The sequence below is a fragment of the Ambystoma mexicanum genome, chromosome 2p, assembly GCF_040938575.1.
Source record: "Ambystoma mexicanum isolate Mex_15411 chromosome 2p, UKY_AmexF1_1, whole genome shotgun sequence".
Classification (NCBI taxonomy): domain Eukaryota; kingdom Metazoa; phylum Chordata; class Amphibia; order Caudata; family Ambystomatidae; genus Ambystoma; species Ambystoma mexicanum.
Window position 1 is genome coordinate 411768501 of NC_090923.1, and position 20767 is coordinate 411789267.

Here is a 20767-nt window from a genome sequence, read left to right on the forward strand (position 1 = left end):
GATCCGCGCCTCCGGCCTTAAAGGGAGTTCACTCAAGAAGGATCCGTCGATGACCGACATTGAACTATACTAAACCAGGTACATTGGGATAGTAGAAAATGTATAGAAGGAAATAGGACTCTGACTCTTGTAGACAGTATATGGACTGGGCTTGTTTTTTATCTTTATTTACAGGTTGCCTTGGTGGGGGGATCCTCACATAGAACTGTGTCTAGGTAACAGGGCCAGTATTCTTGTTTTGTTTTCTTGTTTTCATCCTCAAGTCTATTGTTTGTTCACATTATTAACTGATTTGTATGTCATTTGAAACTGTCTACAGTTGATGCTTTTTAATGGAATCCACAAAGTAATCATGGTACCACATAGAGACTGTATATATTTATCATTTTAGAATTGCCTGAGCACAAAGTGTGTTATAGCATGTGTACACTATCAAAGCCTTATTCATATAAAGAACGGTGGTTTCACTAACATAGTGTGTGGCCATTCCTTTGTGGGTGCTAATTTAATTAATTCCCCATTTGACAGAACACTATGGGGTGAATTTTGTTAAAATTCGAAATTAACAAAGCTCACTTTCCAGTGTGGGTTGAAAACCATAGTCTATAATTTCATTGGGTAATCCTTTTTGTCCAGCTGACCCTGCTTCTTTAAGGGAGAGGGGTGTCTTTGTTCTTAAATCAGTCCAACCTTTTTATCCAGCTTCCCCAACACAGGCCTGTCAGTGGAGGGGGTCTGAAATCCAAAATTCCTCAGATCATTTTTTATTTTTCTCTTCAGCTTCCCCAAAGTAAGGGGGGCTTAAAAACAAACTGCTAAGTCACAACCAAAACCAAACGTGTGGGCCAAATCATAATTGCCATATGTATTTGTACCAATCTTGAAATCCTACTGCTAACCTTTTAAACTCGCAGGAAAATCAAAATTGCACAACACTACATTTATAGTTTTGGGTATTGATCAGTTTAATTATTTCTTGCAGTGAAATTGGTAGAAAGTGAAGGATTGTGATTGTTTTCTTTTCAACTCACTTTTGTGATTTATTTATGCTCCGAGAAGTTGATTGTGTTTTGCCACGGATAAAGTGGTGTTTGACATTTTAGTGCGAATTTCTATTACTTTTAACTTTAATAAATACCAATATATTTCTAGTACACCAGCCTGGTTCTTGGCTCATTGTTAGCTCGGGGGTGTGATCCAATGGGCATGATATGTGTCTGAAGGAGGGCTAAAGAAAGAAAATATGTTAAACAGTTTGTTGCGTAACACCTTGAGTGATAGGGAAGGAACTCCCGGTGTTGAGGGTGGATTCTCAATAAACTGTTACAGGACACTTGAGTAGAATACCCCTAGAAAGCCCCAGAGGGCGTAAGATAGATAAAGCATTGGCCTTTGGTCCATTTCACAGAAGAGAGTTAACAGTAGATAATAAGGGTTACCCATCATTAATACACAAGCTGACCTTTGACCACCGGGAAGCCTTGGTTATAGTGAAGGGTGACCAGGGGAAATTGAGGGACCAGAGAGAAAAACCCATTAGTTGGATTATTCTACAGTGTCAGACCCTTGACAACAAAAACCGTAAATAGTTATTAATAAAAACCCTTACACTATCTATTGGAGTGTTTATTTTCTGAAAGCCACCAGTGATGGGCGCCGAAGAATGGATGCACGAGACAGAACATGGAAGGTCATATTCTCAAGTGGAAGAGAGCAGACCAGAAAATAGGAGTGAGAGTGAGGGAAAAGTGCTGCTAACAAATTATCCCAAGGAATGATGAATTAGATGTGACCCAAGCAAAGAGGCAGGGAATAGGTGAATTGTCTTACATGCATGTTCCAGTTAAGGTGCCCCAGACAGTGTAATGGGTCACATCCCTGTCATTAATGTGTGTCAGTACAGTGAGTTAGGCCCATCATGCAGTAGTCAGCTATGAATGTACATGTTCCCATAACATTGCTGTGTGGTGTCAGACACTGGTTGTATGTGCTCAGTTCTTGATATGAATGTTTGTGTTCTGAAATATCATGGCATGTCCTCTAAGTGTATGTCAGTGAACAAGAAAGGCCTTATCCAATCAACCATTTACTTTATTGGAAACAAGTATTAATAAAAATGACTAAACATATTCTACCATCATTCCATAAATATAATATATAATCATAAAAAAAACTAAAGGATTAATACAATTACAAATAATTAGTTCTAAGAGCAATTCACCAATTAGTTCAATAAAATATTACAGACACATGGCTTCATTGCCATTTCAGTAAACTAACTAAAAGTCCATGGAAAGTAAGTAACGACCATGACTCGCAGATTATGCAAAAGCCGGTTAATTCGACTGTTTGCACCTTTTTACACTGTTCATAAGTGTTGCCGGTTCATTAGTGACAATGGTTTTAAATATGTAAGCAGGCGCCTTGCTAATAATATTCAAAAACTCGTGCTTAATTGCTTGCTTGTGTTTTTTTCAGTTTGTAATGAATCCAAAACTAACAGGAATTTTGTTTTTGTGTGGCTTAATAAGACTGTGTACCCTGTAAAATAAGTACTTGCTGCAGTGAAGGACAGAGAGCACCGAATAAAGCAACATTGTTCGAGCTGTTGTTTGTGGGAAGGCAGGGGATAGGCTAGGAAAGTTCAAGAGCCGACTCTTTCTGATGTCACGAGCAGGGCTTTGGTCCCAGCCTCGCAGGCGGCAATAACACGGCATTGTTTTTCAAAATGATATGAATACTTGTAGATATTGCAGTGACCGACAACACAAGCACCCGGGTGGGGGCTGTGCAGCAATGGGTGGACCTACCGCAAACGATAGGTCTTGCCAAAGAGGGGAGGACCCCTGCTGGTGAGGGCAGACATGGAACAACAGAGGGGTTTCTAGCTCTGGTGGCACATGAGTTGTGTGGTCTGTGACATCCTGGTCTTTGTGAGGTAATTACTCTAATCTTCCACAGCTTCTCACTATAATGAGCTCAGCCCGAGGCTGGAACATCGATGAATGCTGCCTTTGTGTCCACTGTACGTACAGAGGGGCAGGGGACGCTGATTATTAGGTGTGCGAGAATGAGTTGTGCGCACACTTTCGGAACAGAGACCCAACTTCTGCTCATCTTCCTCCTGATGCTGCTCATTGAGTCTGCCGGCTGGCTCGAATAAACTGGAGCTGTCAGGGAGCCAGGAGCTGCGCGCCTGCACATTCCCCGGGCGGCGTTTCATGCCGCGGGGACACGCCGCTGACCGTGCGGGGAGAATCACAGGACACGAGACTGACTGCTGACTGACAAAGTCAGGAGTGCCACGCCAGGGCACTGTGGAGGAGTCGGTGGGAAGCTGCTGCATACTGATTTAGTCGTGACATGGGAGCAGCTCATGGGAAAAAGGTATTGAGACAGTTGGGATTGGATGTGTGCAGTGTACTGTGGTGGGGCAGGTGGCATTGCCTGCACTTCACCAGTGTGTGAAATCATTGCTGATTCTGCTTTGTTCGCACAACATTTAGAAAATAATGGCGCGCATACTTTATTGGCTAATGATCTAACAAGCCTAATTAACATATGAAATACCGTTGTTTCCCTATTTTATACACAGAGCTGGATCACCTCAGGTATTGTGAGTCCAGTTTCATCCTAAAGTGAGGCTGCAATAACCCCGGCGCACGTGTTGTGCTTTTATGATAGCCAAGGAGGTCCTATTATTGGCTGGCACATACATGTTGGCCACCAGAATGGCACAGAGTTGATGGTCACGAGACCCGCACGCATTGTGACGCTGTGATATGGGAATGCTGAATAATGGTTAGTCATTTGCTGGACATATTTCTCTGGGTGCGTATGACTGGGTGCTATGTATCAAGCATTGCTTTACTTGAATGTTAGATTTCATTACAGAAATATAATTTTTAGGAGAAAAACCTCTCGTTATTTTAAGTCTGTAAGCCGCTTGCAGCATACCAGTAATTCCTCAAATAAAATGTGTATTATTGGACCCCCTTGTAGAGAACAAGATTCTGCCGTCGCTGCATGCGGAAGTTGCGGTCCTTATGTCAGCCCCCGCCCACCCCCACCACAGAGGTTGTTAACCTCACAACCTGGGCGTGCATTGTAGGGATTGAAACAGAGCCAACGTTGATGTAGAGCATAACACTTCCTCGGCAGTATCGTTTTATGAAACTGCTCAGCATTTCACACCTCCTAGTAACCATGGAGAATGCAGGTCTCGAGCGAAGAAGCAAGTGTTTTTTTGTATTGGTGTCAAGCAACTTTATTTAATCTGGCGTTTACAGTCAACAATCAGACCCGGAAGTTAGCAGTCGTTTCCGAGCCAGTTCTTGTCCCAGTACCTGCAAAATGTGTTCCACAACATTAGGGTTCCGTGCTGCACTGAAGCGCTGTACCTGTGGCTTCAGCTGAACGTTCTCGTAGTGGCAGTTATCTGATGGGAGTAGTGCGTGTGTGTTTGTCTGAGCTGTTTGAGCTCACTCATAGCTCTCAACTCACATGCTTTTGGCGGGTGTCACCCGCCTTGTAAAGGGTCGAGTCACCCGCCAAGCCCCTTGCACGCCCATTCATTCCAATGGGCCTCTCACCCGCCAAAAACAAAATCGGGTGATTTCACCCGCCTTTTCAACACAAATGGTTGACAGCTATGGCTCACTTCCTTGGAATGTCCAGTCAAGTGCCTCCTCGAGCAGGTTCTTTCTTTGAATGAGGCAAAAGGCCATTACACATGATGTTGTATAGCTAAAGAGCCATAAGCAAAGCTATTGTGTGTATATATATATATATATATATATATATATATATATATATATATATATATATATATATATATATATATATATATATATATATAAAATGATGCTACTGTTGTAGCGCATGAAACCAAAACAACACAAATCTGCCCGTTATTGTTCCAAAGGGAATTATAAATCAGGCACTGCACTGCACCGCTAAGGATAACACCCTTGACATTATTGATGACATCACAGATCATGTCACCAATGGATGGACACACTGCAACAAAAAATAGCACCAAACACACAATACAAATACTGCTAAGTCTCTTGGAAGCTCAGTTTAGTAACTAGAATCGCTAAGATTCATGGAATTTTTTGCACAGTGCAAAGTGACTTTTCACTTGTGCAAAGTGACTTTGCACTGCCAACAAAATCCCGGATTCACGTACAAGTGAAAAGTGTATTTTTGCCATGCAAAGTCTGTTTACACTGCAGAAATACACTTTGCACTGCTCCACCCTGTTCATTGGAGCGCAAAGTGTATTTTTGCAGTGCAAAGTAACTTTGCATGGCAAAAAGACACTTTACACTGTTTCGTGAATCAGGGTGTTTGTTGGCAGTGCAAAGTAACTTTACACAAATAAAAAGTCACTTTGCACCATGTAACAAATTCCATGCATCAGGAACAATGTCCCTTTAACACAGTTTTTCCACTGATATGTAATCCGTTTTGTAATGGCAACTTTCTTTACCATAATGTCCCTTTAACAATGCTTTTTGCACTGATATTACATTGTCATTGGGACAATTTAACTAAAACATTCTTTTCACCAAATGTCAATGTTTTTAATGTTATACAATATCAAATGTATAGAAGGCACTCCAGTCATGTCCCAGCCCCCACTTAACCGCATTGCGCATTTTTTTCTGGGTCCTCTCCCTACTTGGGATCGTAGGACCCCTATGGATCCATGGTGAGTGCGGTCCGTCCTTTCTCCTCCAGTTTCTTTGCTATCAACACACGGAGCGTACCGTGTTGGACCTGCACCAACTTTTCTTTTCTTTTTCTGGCGCGTCCGCCGCTTAGAGTCGCTTTGTCAAGCGGTATCGCTGCCACTAGGGGCAGATTTATCTGCAAACTGAAGCTGAGCCGTACTGCAGAGGAAGTGCAGCCCGAGAACTCCTGCCTCTGTGAACATCGGACGCGCGCCGGAGGACGCGCGGACTGTGGCCGCACGGCAGGTGAGTATCTCTTGTGTGTTCTGCATCCCTTCCTATTTGTCATTATGACGGCACTACAGAGCTCTAGCACTTCACCCTAGTCCTTTCCTTGCTATTCTATATTGCTAGTTGCAATGGATCAGATATGCTATGGTAATTTCATTCTAAATAAATGCAACTTCATGCTCACACGTGACAAATGTTTTTCTTTCATTTGGAAGTTGATGTCCCTAAAGTAAACTACAAGTACTTTTTTCCTTGGACATCATTAGGGGTACGGGGATACGCAGCATTTTCAGACATGCAGGACGCCTGGGTAACGGCTCGACTTGCACAGGCCAAGGATCTCTTTAGCGAATCTCAAGTGTTACCTACCTTAGTACCCTCTATTGGGACAAAAAAGAACAATGCCAGTCTTAACCCAGAAATTACCTTGCTCAAAGACATAGAAAAACTACGAAGAAGGGAAATCTCCAAATGGTGGGAGGAATACTCCTTACAAAATTATTTGGATGTCGGACGTATACCACGAGGACTACGAATTCTGACAATGCCGTCCTTTGAAGATCAGGACCCTGCCATGCTCCAAGAATGGGGAGATGCTAGTAAGGGGTGCTCAGTACACTTCCTTACTATTCTAGTCAAATATGCTAAATCAGATAGATCCAAGGCATTGGAAGAGCTTGCGAAAAAGGAAACAGAACTTAGTAAATTGTCGCAGTCAGAGGAGGGCAAACAACTTCGTGGTAAAATCAACGAATCATTACTTACATATGAAGATGATATTAAACAACGAAAGCATCGAAAGTTCATTAGGGACAAAATCGACTACGAGACAGGCAGGATCTTTACGTTTGCCAGAAGATTTGATTCATTACGGAAAAAACCGACGGCCCAGCCCATAGCTGGTGGCGACCTTGACTCTATCTCGTCTGAATCAGATGTCTCAGTTTCTGAAAATGAGGAGCCGTCTGTTAAGTTGAATTTTTTAGACGAGATGAGACTGTTATGCCAAGATGGGAAGAATCAGAAGCAACGGGGAAGGGGGCGAGGCAGAGGAAAAGGAAGAGGAAGGGGACAGAAATCACGAGGAGGAAAACTACCCGGCGAGGCCAGCGTGGGAAACGGGCCAGAAGTATGCCAAGAGAGCAGAGCAACGCGCTCTGGAACCAAAAAATAACTAGCGACAATATGAAGCTGTGCCAAATCATTAATCTATCCTCACATGTACTTACCAAAGCCCAAGCCTCTGTCCTCTCCCTTGGACTTAACTTTTGTCCCACAAAAACCTTTGATTATGTCCAGTCACGTATTGATCTGGATAAATTTATTCGAAAGATCAGACTCAAAAAATTTTTTGCTTCCAATCCAACTGTGCCAAAATTATCAACATCTCGCATTGGACACACTGATCTTCTGATCTCTGATCTTCCATCTCTTATGGACTTGGCCTGTCTTGAAGACTCTGATTTTGATCCGACTAATGCCTGTCTTACTGAGTTCGGCATTGACCCTGATTGGGATGTACGAACCAAACTCAAGGAAAAGTCTAAGTTCAATCCACAGTTTCCCGTCGGTGGATGTATTGAAGCATTTTATGATCTATGCATTAGTGACTTAAGGAAATTACGAAACAGTACCGTCAAGAGTAAATACAATCTTACCTCTGTTCAACTCACGGCTATCAATGAATTACAAAGCTTGCCGAACATTGTTATCAAACCGGCTGACAAGGGTTCTAACATTGTAATTCAAGATCGTACTCGTTATGTAATGGAGGCTAATCGCCAACTTAAAGATCGACTGTGCTATGCCCAACTCGTGAAAAATCCCTTTGAAGATATCCAGTCTGAACTCAAAGATTTGTGTGCTAAGTGGACTGAAATTGGACTCATAGATGATGACCTTGTTAAATTTTTGGTTCCATCTGCGTTCATTATACCTACCATCTACTTTTTACCAAAAACACACAAATCTCTTGTGCATCCACCGGGCAGGCCTATTGTTACTCTGTGTGGTTCTCTCCTTGAGCATCTGGCTCAGTTTGTTGATGAAACCTTATCACACCTCGTGTCAGCTTTACCCTCATATTTACGGGACACCAAAGATTTTTTACAACATATCTCTAACATACCTTGGGAGGAGGGCTTACTTCTAGCAACCCTTGATGTTGTCTCTCTTTACACCTCCATTGACCATCAAGTTGGTATGAATGCCTGTAGATATTTTCTTGATACCCGCTCATTGAATTTCTACAGCCATAGTTCTATGATTCTTGAAATGCTCTTCTTCTGCCTAAACAACAATGTTTTTTTGTTTGAAGGTTCCTTTTTTCGCCAGGTAAGAGGCACTGCCATGGGCAGCACTTTTGCTCCTTCGTATGCAAACCTAACAATGGGATGGTGGGAGGCCACCTTCCTGAGTGATTTACTTTCATCTAGTTTCGCTACACACATTGTTGCATGGTGGCGATACATTGATGATGTGTTCGTCATTTGGAAGGGGACTGAGGCTGAATGGCAAACGTTTGTGAAATTAATCAATACCAACATGTCCAATCTGAGCTTCACAGAATGTAATAGTGCGACTAAAATTGTCTACCTTGATGTAGTAGTGACTCTTGAGAGAGCTGGCTTGTGTACAGCATTATACAAAAAACCAACCAATACTGGTTTGCCTTTACATGCCACAAGTTGTCATCCTACATCATGCAAACACAGTATTCCATATGGGGAATTCATTAGATATCGTAGGAACTGCACAGATCTGGTTTCTTTTGATCATCACTGTGCCTTGGCGGCCAAAGATTTTATTCAGCAAGGGTATGAGGCCAGAATTATAGAACTGGCCTACACTAAAGCACGTGGACTCTCTAGGGATCACTTACTATATAGTACCAAGCCCGCCAGAACTACTGTCAATGATGAACCCCGCCTGATTGTAACATTTGACAATGCTTCTAATCATGTCCGTAAAATTATCGAACGACATTGGCGGATCCTCACTATTGACAAGGACTTATGTTCTCTACTTTCCAAACGCCCTACCATTACATACAAACGCGTACCCTCTCTTAGGGACAAATTGGTTTCCAGTTTCTTGTCACCTATCAATACCAATCCATCTTATATGAAATCGCTGATGGAATCCCCAATAGGATTTTCGAAATGTTGCAAATGCAAGGCCTGCATTCATGCCATCACGTGCAAATTCTTCTTGCATCCGGTTACCCAATGCCATCAGCCGATCAAATATTCAATGAATTGTGACACCACCTTTGTTGTTTATGTGCTCTCCTGTCCCTGTATGAGATGGTATGTCGGGAGTACGACATGCAAGCTTAAGCTTAGAATATTACAGCATCTCAGGGCAATCAAAAATTCTGATCCCGCATACCCCATGGCTAAGCATTTTAAAGAAAAACACAACAATGACCACTCTCTTCTTAAATTCTTTGCAGTGGCGCATATTCCTATCCACCCCAGAGGAGGGAATCGTGTGCTCAAATTAAGGCAGCTAGAGACCAGATTTATTCTGGATTTCGATACCAAGTTCCCCAATGGCCATAATCTTGATGAGGAACTTCATACATTTATAGGTACATAGGAGACGTTACATGGTATTTGTCTGATTTGGAGTAGTGTTCCTGAAATTATTGATTTGGCCTTCAGCCTACCCAGACGAGTAGAATGTATCTTGTTTCATTTATGAGTATTGTTCCACTTTCCCTTCCTTTGTCGTTTGGAGTATACATGTGGTTTTTCGCTATTTATACATATATATTCATTTTTTTTCTTTCTTTCCCAATTCATGACCTGTGCTCGGTTCTGACCTTTTCTCCTGTTTTGCCATCATGGATATATCACCACTCAGGTCCACAAGTGAGATAGGTCATACCTCTAGTCTTATTTTTTAAGTTGTTATTTTCACGACCCCCTTTGCACATTGACACGTTTTCTATGTACAATTTTCGCTGTAGTCTATCATGTCCAATTTTTGGTGTTTTTTAATCTGGTCTTACAAGATTACTTCAAGCTTACATGCTTCAGTTTGAGGTATTCAGTTAACCGCATAAAAATGCTTACTCATGTTAGCTATGATAATATGTGCCAGTTAACCGCTTAAATGATTATTAATTACATTTGTCTACATAATTTTGTTGACCTATACAATTTTTATGCTATCTATTGGTTGACTTGCATTCGCGCTTATGCGATCCTGCTTCTTTGTACATTTTGATATGCTGTTTTTGACTAACTTGCACTTGCACTTTATCTCATTATGTCATTATGTCCTTAGATTGATATGGTACATCGACTGTCGCCTTGCACTTTACTATATTATATATTTAGGATTATAGTACCAATGTGGACTAGTTTTTATCATGTTATTTGTATCTCTTGCTGACTTGAATAATTTTTATACTGCCCATTGGTCAACCTGCATTCGCACTTTATGCCGGAAGGGTTTGTATGATCTTGCCTTGCTGCACATCTTTTTATGCTGTTCCCTATTAACTTGCACTTGCACTTTTGTTATTATGGGTTTGAATGTATAATACCCTTAAATAGAAATGGTACATTGATTACTGCCTCGCATTCTGTTATCATATTTATAATGTTGACTAACTTGCAAACATCTTCATTTGTTTGATCATCTGATGGCTCTTCCATGGCTATTTTTTCCGGCACTGAGCCTGATAAACAGTCTATTAAGACACATGAGTTACAATGTCTGCTATTTTGTACATGTTCATGTTGCTATTTTGCCTCTTTGCTTTTTTGGCACAAAGTCCAATCGTGCATATGTATGTTACGATTTTTTGGCTTTCTTCGATTTGTACATAGTTTGATTATGCATGGCATTGTTCTCTCTTTTAGCTCATTCAGCCTCCCCTCAGACTGACCATATGTTTTGCAGAAATTATAAATCTTTCATACTATCAGCAAGTGCAGAATGCAATTTTGTTACTCCACAACTGGGTATTTACATCATGGTATATTGGCAGTCTGTATATAACCATATTTTTATTTCTGTACTATTATCTTTCTACTTCATTCCAGGATGATATATGTGCTATACTGCTGGCTTACTGTTGACTTCTCATCTCAATATGGCCGCCAGCAAAACAGTCTTCCATGGTACTTTTAACTCAACCAACATAGATGATGGACTACTTGCTATTGTTATTTGTGTCTGTGTACTCTGCTGTACCACGTGATCAAGCGCTCAGTTGAGCGTGAAACGCGTTGTGGGTGGGCCGTTTACCAGGCGTCCTGCTCTTGTCTGTTTGTTGCTTCCCCAGCCCCCTCTTGCTCTGCACACACCGTGCAGGCTCTTTTTACTATTAAAAATAAAAATATTTTCCACATCGTCTCGTGCGAGCATTGCGCATTTTTTTCTGGGTCCTCTCCCTACTTGGGATCGTAGGACCCCTATGGATCCATGGTGAGTGCGGTCCGTCCTTTCTCCTCCAGTTTCTTTGATATATATATATATATATATATATATATATATATATATATATATATATATATATATATATATAAAATGATGCTACTGTTGTAGCGCATGAAACCAAAACAACACAAATCTGCCCGTTATTGTTCCAAAGGGAATTATAAATCAGGCACTGCACTGCACCGCTAAGGATAACACCCTTGACATTATTGATGACATCACAGATCATGTCACCAATGGATGGACACACTGCAACAAAAAATAGCACCAAACACACAATACAAATACTGCTAAGTCTCTTGGAAGCTCAGTTTAGTAACTAGAATCGCTAAGATTCATGGAATTTTTTGCACAGTGCAAAGTGACTTTTCACTTGTGCAAAGTGACTTTGCACTGCCAACAAAATCCCGGATTCACGTACAAGTGAAAAGTGTATTTTTGCCATGCAAAGTCTGTTTGCACTGCAGAAATACACTTTGCACTGCTCCACCCTGTTCATTGGAGCGCAAAGTGTATTTTTGCAGTGCAAAGTAACTTTGCATGGCAAAAAGACACTTTACACTGTTTCGTGAATCAGGGTGTTTGTTGGCAGTGCAAAGTAACTTTACACAAATAAAAAGTCACTTTGCACCATGTAACAAATTCCATGCATCAGGAACAATGTCCCTTTAACACAGTTTTTCCACTGATATGTAATCCGTTTTGTAATGGCAACTTTCTTTACCATAATGTCCCTTTAACAATGCTTTTTGCACTGATATTACATTGTCATTGGGACAATTTAACTAAAACATTCTTTTCACCAAATGTCAATGTTTTTAATGTTATACAATATCAAATGTATAGAAGGCACTCCAGTCATGTCCCAGCCCCCACTTAACCCCCATTTCAGATCCATGGCCCATTTTGGCTTACTGCACAAAAACCCAGACTCATTTAAAAGTGGAAAAGGTCGCTTTAATGTGACAGGCCAAAGCTTACAATTAAACGCTTACCTGGCTCACTGGCCTTACAAACTAAGGACATATTTCAAACAACCAATTAAATTATTAAACATTCTCATATTTTACCCAACAATTAAATAATTAATTAAATCCCTTTCCTCCCTAACTATCCCTTGGACCATACCGTCTCCTTACCCCTTTTCCAGGCGTCCCGCTTTCTCCCCGGGGCCATGCCCCTCCAGGCTTAATACCTGTTCCCCCGTGGTGGCCCGATTGTGCAAACAGCGCCACCCCATTCTTTCCCGTGTAATTCCCCCATTGTGCTTCCCTCCCCCCACATCAAAAGGGGCCATGCCCCCGGAGCCCAGGACCACTTCAATACCCCTCACAGTCCCCTCTACACCAAAATCCCCCTTCCTATGACCTACAGCCAGTCTGACCTGCCACATCAGCAATACATTTTTACATTACAACTTCACTGATGCCCCGACCTGTCACACAAAACTACCATATAATAGCTCCTTAACAGACAAAAAAACCCTGTAATAACTTGACATGGGACGTAAAAACCCCTGCAGAAAACAACTACAATGGTCCCCCATCCCCATTTAATAACCAGACACCAGACCTAACCCAAAATGAAGGGGTGGGAGGGCGGGACAATCACCAAGTCCAACCGTTGCCTGCCTCCCGAACCTTCCCTGGCCCTTAAATACCCTAGGGAGGCGCTCTGCCCCCCACGGCCACTCGCTGGCCGTGTGCAGCACCAAAAACCTCCCCGGGGGGAAACGCTTCGTGTTCCCCCCGGGGCCCCCTTTTGGCCAACTGCACAAAAACCCAGACTCATTTAAAAGTGGAAAAGGTTGCTTTAATGTGACAGGCCAAAGCTTACAATTAAACGCTTACCTGGCTCACTGGCCTTACAAACTAAAGACATATTTCAAACAACCAATTAAATAATTAAACATTCTCACATTTTACCCAGCAATTAAATAATTAATTAAAGCCCTTTCCTCCCTAACTATCCCTTGGACCATACCGTCTCCTTACCCCTTTTCTAGGCGTCCCGCGCTCTCCCCGGGGCCATGCTCCTCCAGGCTCAATACCTGTTCCCCCGTGGTGGCCCGATTGTGCAAACAGTGCCACCCCATCCTTTCCCGTGTCATTCCCCCATTGTGTTTCCCTCCCCCCACATCAAAAGGGGCCATGCCCCCGGCACCAGAAAAACCCTCCCCTGAGGTGTTCTTTCTGCCCCACCCCCCCACCAACTTTCCTACCTCCAACTCAACCAATCTCCCAGCCAAGAGCTCAAGTCTGCCAGATAATGATTGTTCCCCAAAAACCGGAAAGTTTACCCATCCTCTCTACATCTCATCAATCCTTCCTAAACCATCTCCTTATGGTCCAAAACCTGTACTGCAACCAATGTACAAAATTCTACCATCTCTCTGTTTATCCCCTTCCTTGCCCGCTCTAACGGACCCTCATTTCTCACTCCCCTCCCACTCTCTGTGGAAAACACTTAGTCCCCACTACAGTTACTTGAGGCCACACTTGTCGGACCCCTAACAAAAACCCCTTTATAATTTTTAAAAATTTTTTTTTTAGAAGAGCCACACCCTTACCAGATCATTTTCCCCACCAAGACTGATCCCCCCCATCTGGAGGCCCATAGCTTTCCCTCAACCCAGCCAACATAGGAAGCAACTAATCCCAGCCCCCCAAACCCGGACCATTTTACCACATCTTTATAGTTGCACCCCAGTTGCCTGCCAACAACCCTTTTCTCAGCTTCTTTCCCCGCCCACTTAACCCTACAATGTCCCAAAAACCAGATTTGACATCTGACCGGACCTCCTAGCAGCATCTGAAAAAGAAATTACAAAATCACTTACAAATCAACAACATCCTAATAAATGCAACACTCCTGCTACCTACTGAAAAAATTCTATAAAGACATTCCGTTTGCCCCGGTCCCTGAAATACCCTTTATATCACCCTTACTCCCAGCGTCCCAACCATTTCACCTACTCCTCTTAATAGCCCAGCCTGCTACCTTCGGATGCTGCACCCCTCCTAAATGGATGAGGTCCAACCTCCTAACTTTTCCCACACCCCTAGTAACACCTCCTCAGTACCCTATCCTTTCTGGCCATCTCCTTAACCCTCTCCGAAAACACCCCAGGTTCTCTCCTACCCGTCCCCCTATATTTCGCCCCTTTCACCTAACCTTTAAACAATACACCTAAACCCACTTAGCCCCCTTTTTCCTCTAAACTATTACCCTCCTACTCACCCTTGACCCCCCTTCCATCACCTTATTAATTTGGCCCTGCGTTGCCCCCCCTGCAACGGGGGCACACGTGCACCCCCCTCCATGCAGGCCTTTTACTTTATTACTCCTCTCGCCACTGCACCAGGGGCCAAACCTGCACCCCCGTCCATGCAGTCCCTTCCATATAACTAATCTTCAAGCTCCTTGCATCCATTACCACCAGTTTCCCACCTGCACCAGGGGCCCTAGTGCACCCCCGTCCATGCAGGCCCCTTTCGCCTTACTCTTCTCCACTGCTGCACCAGGGGCCAGACCTGCGCCCCCGTCCATGCAGTCCATTCCACATAAATTCCTCTTCCAGCACCTTGCTTTGTTGCTCCACTTTTTTCCCCCAGCTGCACCAGGGTCCCTAGTGCTCCCCTGTCCATGCAGACCTATCTCATCACTTCCCCTTGCTGCACCAGAGGCGCTCCCGCACCTCCGTCCATGCAGCCTGAAGCTTACTCACCTTGTCGTGCGGCAAGCGTGAGGGCTTCGCCACCGTCGTCCATGCCCTCCGAACGACGGCCACCACCCCTTAACAATTTCCACAGTTACATCCCCCCTGCAGCCCTCCCCTACCTAGGCATCTTCCTCCTCACCCTTCTCCTACCCCCTTTAAGTCGCCCCCAAAAACCTTTCATCAAACCTTGTGCCCCCCCCCTTTTACCATAAATTGAGCCCGACCTACCAGCACACCCCAATTTACCTGGCATGCGGTCCTTCCCCCCCACCTACTTGCCCCGCTCCTCGCCCTGACCCACTGTCCCCTGCCTGAAACAATCTGTAACCGGATGCCGACCCGCACACCTGCTGCACTCGTGTTTAAATTTGCACATCCACCTCGTGCAGCCTTCTTTATTGAACGCCCAACATGCTGTCGAGGGCTGTCCCCTGCCTCCTCACCCCACCCCCTCATGGGCGGGGCGACCAAGAAAGGGCCGGTAAGGCACAGGCAGTCCACTTGCTGTGTGCAATGTCTGGGCAGGCCTCGTTGGAGCCATCCATTGCAGCCGAAGATCCATGTCTATCTCCCCTCAGACCGCCTAACTGTCCTCCGCCATTCTCGCTCTGAATTCCTCATCATACCTTACCCAGGCAAAGCCCCCAAAACTCGTAAAAGCCTTCCTAATTACGTCCATATATTTAAGCAGGGCCGCGCAACGCTCCGGGAATTTTTCAGAATAAACACTGGCATAAATGATAAATGCCGACGTCCAATTCTCAATAGTCACCGCGACCCTTGGGCGCGATGCCAGTTCCCTCTCTTCTTCTTTAGGCCCCTCCTTTGCTCTCTCTTCCCTATGGAGCAATTTAAAAACATCTACACATTCCCCCGCCTGAATCTTCTCCCTGGTCGCTGCCATCAAGTGTGCCCCCAACGGTTTTGTTATCCCCATGTATGGCAGTTTTTTCCCCTTCTCTTTCACTTCAACCTCCTTTTCTTTTTCAGCTTTCACCTCGAGCACCAATGGCTCCACCACCTTGTCCGTTCGGACCTCCACTGAGCAAATGCTCTTCTCAACCCCCAAGGCTCCAATGGCCTGTACACCAACTTCTTTCCTTACCCCTTGCAGTCCCGCCCCTTCATTTCCCATCCCCCTTCTTGTGACCCCTCTCTGCCATGCAGATGACCATTCCCTTTCCCGCTCACCTCTTTCCACGCAGGCCGTCTGCGGTCTGGCGTCCACACCGATGCTCCTCTTCTCTTTTCTTAGAGGGCTCTTACTGCGGTACAAAACATGTCAGCAGACTCACCCAGCCTATAGTTCCCCCGACCTCCTGCCCCCTGACCACCCTGCACCTGCCTTTCCAGATCCGACCTCAAACTTCTTCTCTCCTCCCCCCTTTCCCTTACCGCCCAATAACCTTCTACCTCCCATTGCCCCACATAATCCTCCAATCCAACTTCATCACCCCTTAAATACCCTTGTGGATGCGATCTCATGCCCAAGTTCAGTTGATCTTCCTCTTGTGAGCCCGGGGCGTCCACCCCGCCACTCCTTTGACGTCTTCTCGGCGGGGCTGCAGAAACCCCTGCCTGGTCCTCTTCTCTCAGGCGAGGCGTTCCGTCCTCCGCCCTGGAATCCTCATCGCTAGGGGCCGTGCTGCACCCTCTAGGCTCTCCTTGCGCTGACCGAGGAGGGGTCGTTCTAAAACCCTCTACCTCCACCTGACCAGCGGGGGCTGCGCAGCGCCCTCCGCCCTCACTCCTCCTACCCAGGGGGGCCGTTCCGCGCCCCACTCTAACCTCCTCAATTGATGGGGACCTCTCCCTCCTTCTCCCACCTTCACTCTTCTGCAGGTATTTACCCCCTTTTCCCCTCTGCCCTGTCACCCCCTTCTGCACCCCCTCACTGGCTCCACTGTGGTTCCCTTGAGCCACCTCCTTTTGAGCACTCCCAGCTTCCCTAGGGCTATCATTCACTCCCTCCCTCAATGGCTGCCCACCCGAATTCATTTCTCCCCCGGACGCCCTCCTGTCTATCTCCCTCCTCATCTTCCTGCCCCCGGATTCCCAAACCTCCCCTCTCCCCGCCGCGGGGGTGCAAGCCACCACTGCCGCGAGAGCCCCATCTGCCGCTGCTCTACGCTGCGGTCTACCACCACTTATCTCCCCCTCCCCTGTGACCTCTCCCCCAGTGACCTCCCCCACTGCCCCTTCCAACTGGGCCCTAGATGCCCTACTAATTATTTCCAAGGCCTCCCTCAGAGCCTTAGCATCAACCAGACCCTTCTTGCTGCCTCCCTGTCCCACCATCGTGCACTACTAATCTGATTGTGCACTAAAATATATACCCCATGAAAATTAACCTAGCAGACCTAAGCCCCCGAGCCAAAACTACCCGTGGACCTATACCCCAACTGACCAACTACCAACTTTGAAACGAGATTAAATAAGCCCTTGCGAACACCCAACCATTAATATAAAATCCCCAATGCAATTCTCACAATCTCAAAATTATTATTAAGTAATAAACAAAATTATTATTATTATTATTTTTAAATGTACCTACCTATTTACCCCCTGCAATACTGCCCTAGACCCTGCAACCCCCTGCCCTGGCAATAAAATGCCACGGGAAAAGGAAAGCCCCAAAAACCAGCAGCACAACTAGAAATGGGGCCTAGATGTGACTGTGTCACACTGCCCCCTGGCTGCGTGTAAGCACCACCACACTTAAACAATAACAGCACGGTCCCTTTAAGGTGAGAACACTGCCCCCTCTGTCACGCGACGGCTACCGCGTGTATACTTCCCCTCGCAGCCGCAAACAACACATGACCCGGCGCTCCCCAATTGAGATATCCCCCCACATCCCCAGTGGAAAAGAGGCACCAAACTTAGATGCCCAATATCCTGCCTGCTCCCCCCCGGACCGCGTTTTTTAAAGCCCACACCGGCAGCAAGCTGAAAGTTTTGCCGAGGCAAAATGCCGTGAAAGAAAGCCCTGCACCGGACCGCGGACAACGCTGGGACCGGAGCCAGATAAAGTAAGTGGGCGTACCTTATCTACGGTACCCCCGGCTATAAATATAAACCTATAGTATTTAAGAAAATGCTTACTAACTATACCTAACCTTCCCCAATACTAACAAACTATCCCTCTCACCTACGCTACCCTGCAGCACCGAAGGCCCAGCTACTTCAGGGAAGGCTCGGGAGCAGGCGACAGGACTGATACAATCACCAAGTCCAACCGTCGCCTGCCTCCCGAACCTTCCCTGGCCCTTAAATACCCTAGGGAGGTGCTCTGCCCCCCACGGCCACTCGCTGGCCGTGCGCAGTGCCAAAAACCTCCCCGGGGGGAAACGCTTCGCGTTCCCCCCCGGTGCCCGCCTTCCCCATCCCCCCAAAATGGCTATTGAGCTTGGCCAGAGGCCAATGGCTACACTGGGTGGCTTGTTGGGGCCTGGGACATGACTGAAGGCCCTATTATACATTTGATATTGTATAACATTACAAATATTGACATCTGGTGAAAAGAATGTTATGGTTAAATAGCGGCCCTCAGGGCATGGTTTCTTGAAAAGATCAGTGATCATATGGACCGAGGCAGGGTCTTTGGCCGTGAGGCAAGCACATCTAGTCCTCTGAGTAATGTCCCGTCCTACTTTACTGCCTTTACATCCATAATACATGGCTTTCGACCAGGCCCTTCCAAGATAACCAAAACAGCCCTTTGACCTAGCCTGTGCCCATGTCCAGTGGACACCTAACCTTCTTTTTTGGGCCATGTCATGGACAGTGTCCATTTTGCCTGGGGCATGACTGATGGCCTTGTCCCATACACCATCAAACCACAGGAAGTGGCAACTGGGCCTGGCATGCGGCCAGGCCCAGTCGCCACATTACACCATTGCGGGTCCATAGGCCACTACAGATCCATCCAAAATAGCCACTGTACTGCTTCCTTATTGTGGGTCCTTGCCCAGTAACCACTTTGACTAGGCCCAAGGCTATGCTTGAGACTCAGACATGCCCCAGGCCAGGCAAGCCATGCAAAGTAGTGACTGGACCTCGCCCTCAGCCAAACCAAGTGGCCACGTAACCTGTGGGTAATTGGACCCCTGGGAACCTTTTCTGGGGCATGACCATCAGCCATGGCCTAGGCCCTGTGAAGTCACACAAAATAGCCTTTGGCCGGCCCACATTACCTCATTGCAGGTCAGTAGGCCTCTGGCCATACCTTGCAGCCATGGCCAGTGTCCACTTTGCTCAAGGCATGACCTTCATTATGCCAGACTCCCCCCATGTCAAAGAAAGTGCCCCGTGTGACTAACCTGTGGCCAGGGTCCACTGCAACCATACCACTATTGTGGGTCCATGGTCCAGTGGGCAGTTTGCATGGGGTATGGGCTATGGTCATGCCTTAGCTGCGTCCCACTGCACATAATATTGCAGCAGGATCTGCAGGAGGGCAGCAGTAATCTCCTCTATATGTGAAGTAAAGTTTAGGGTATCAATGGAAAACTGTATTTTCTGTGATATGATCACAATTGTTGCACCCCTAATATTTTGGGGCATCTGACATCCTTGTGGGACTCCACCAACCATAAGCAAGGTTAAGAGGTCCCAAAGGGGAAATTTACCGGAATGGAAGAAGCACACAAACCACAATGGTGGGTGGCTTTTGTTGCATAACCCCAACCAATCACATTACACGTTTGATATAAAAAAAAGTGTGAATGTGGACACCTGGAAGTAAGTTCACGAACCAAAACCCAAATATCCCTAACTAGTTTTTGGTCACTTTCTTTAAAATGATAGATGTAATAGAAACCAATGGATTGATTTGCCACCAAGAACAGTTGATGCTAATCCATACAGCGGTTTTGGGATGTTGGCGTGACAGAAATGTTGTCAATGATTGGTGTGAAGATTTTAACCCAGCACAACAACCTTGAGAAAATGGCACAAAACGTTTAAAAAAGAAGTCAATATTTGGCCTATATGTTTTGGGGTGACCACAGAAAAACAAGAGGTGATGGCTGGAAGGTTTAATTAATCTTAACCTCTGGAATTACTCTGGGCAACCTTCCAGACCATCGTTCTTCGTCTTCCAAGCCATTACAAAAGAGGACAGACCATATGCAAATCAGGCTTGGTCCTACCCCAAAAGGGGCAGTCCAGCCCAAACTGTTGGGTCACATCCCTTCTGCACGATACCACAAGCTTCCCCAGACATGTTTCAGCCTCATTGGGGCTCATCAGTGAGGAGTAGCTTGGGTATCTAGGCCCAGCAGGCTCGGGACCCACAGCTGGGAATACCCGCCCCACTCGGGGTGACAAAGCAAAAACAAAGAGGTGATGGCTGGAAGGTTTAGAAAGAATCTTATTCTTTGGCATTGCTCTGGGCAACCTTCCAGACCATCGTTATTTGTGCATATTTGTTAACCAGTGCTGCAGTACTGCAGTGCTGCAGTGCTGCAGTACTGTAGTGGAAGCCTTAGCATCATTGAGGCCTGTTAATAACTCATATATGGACCTCAGGGTCCAGAGTGTATGTACATTACTTTCCTAGCGATAGATGACAATTCGAGAATACACAAAATAAATAAAATATACATTGTAACGCCAAAAT

At 45.5% G+C, this 20767-nt stretch overlaps 1 protein-coding gene across 1 annotated transcript in view; it reads left to right on the forward strand.

The window, feature by feature from the left end:
• The first annotated feature begins 2675 nt into the window (after nt 1–2675).
• FAM107A (family with sequence similarity 107 member A) overlaps nt 2676–20767 on the forward strand; it is a 1685791-nt gene continuing 1667699 nt past the window's right edge. Inside the window, exon 1 of the mRNA XM_069643755.1 lies at nt 2676–3387. Within this exon, the coding sequence (XP_069499856.1) occupies nt 3364–3387 (24 nt within the window). The 5' untranslated portion in view covers nt 2676–3363. The remainder of the gene's footprint in view (nt 3388–20767) is intronic.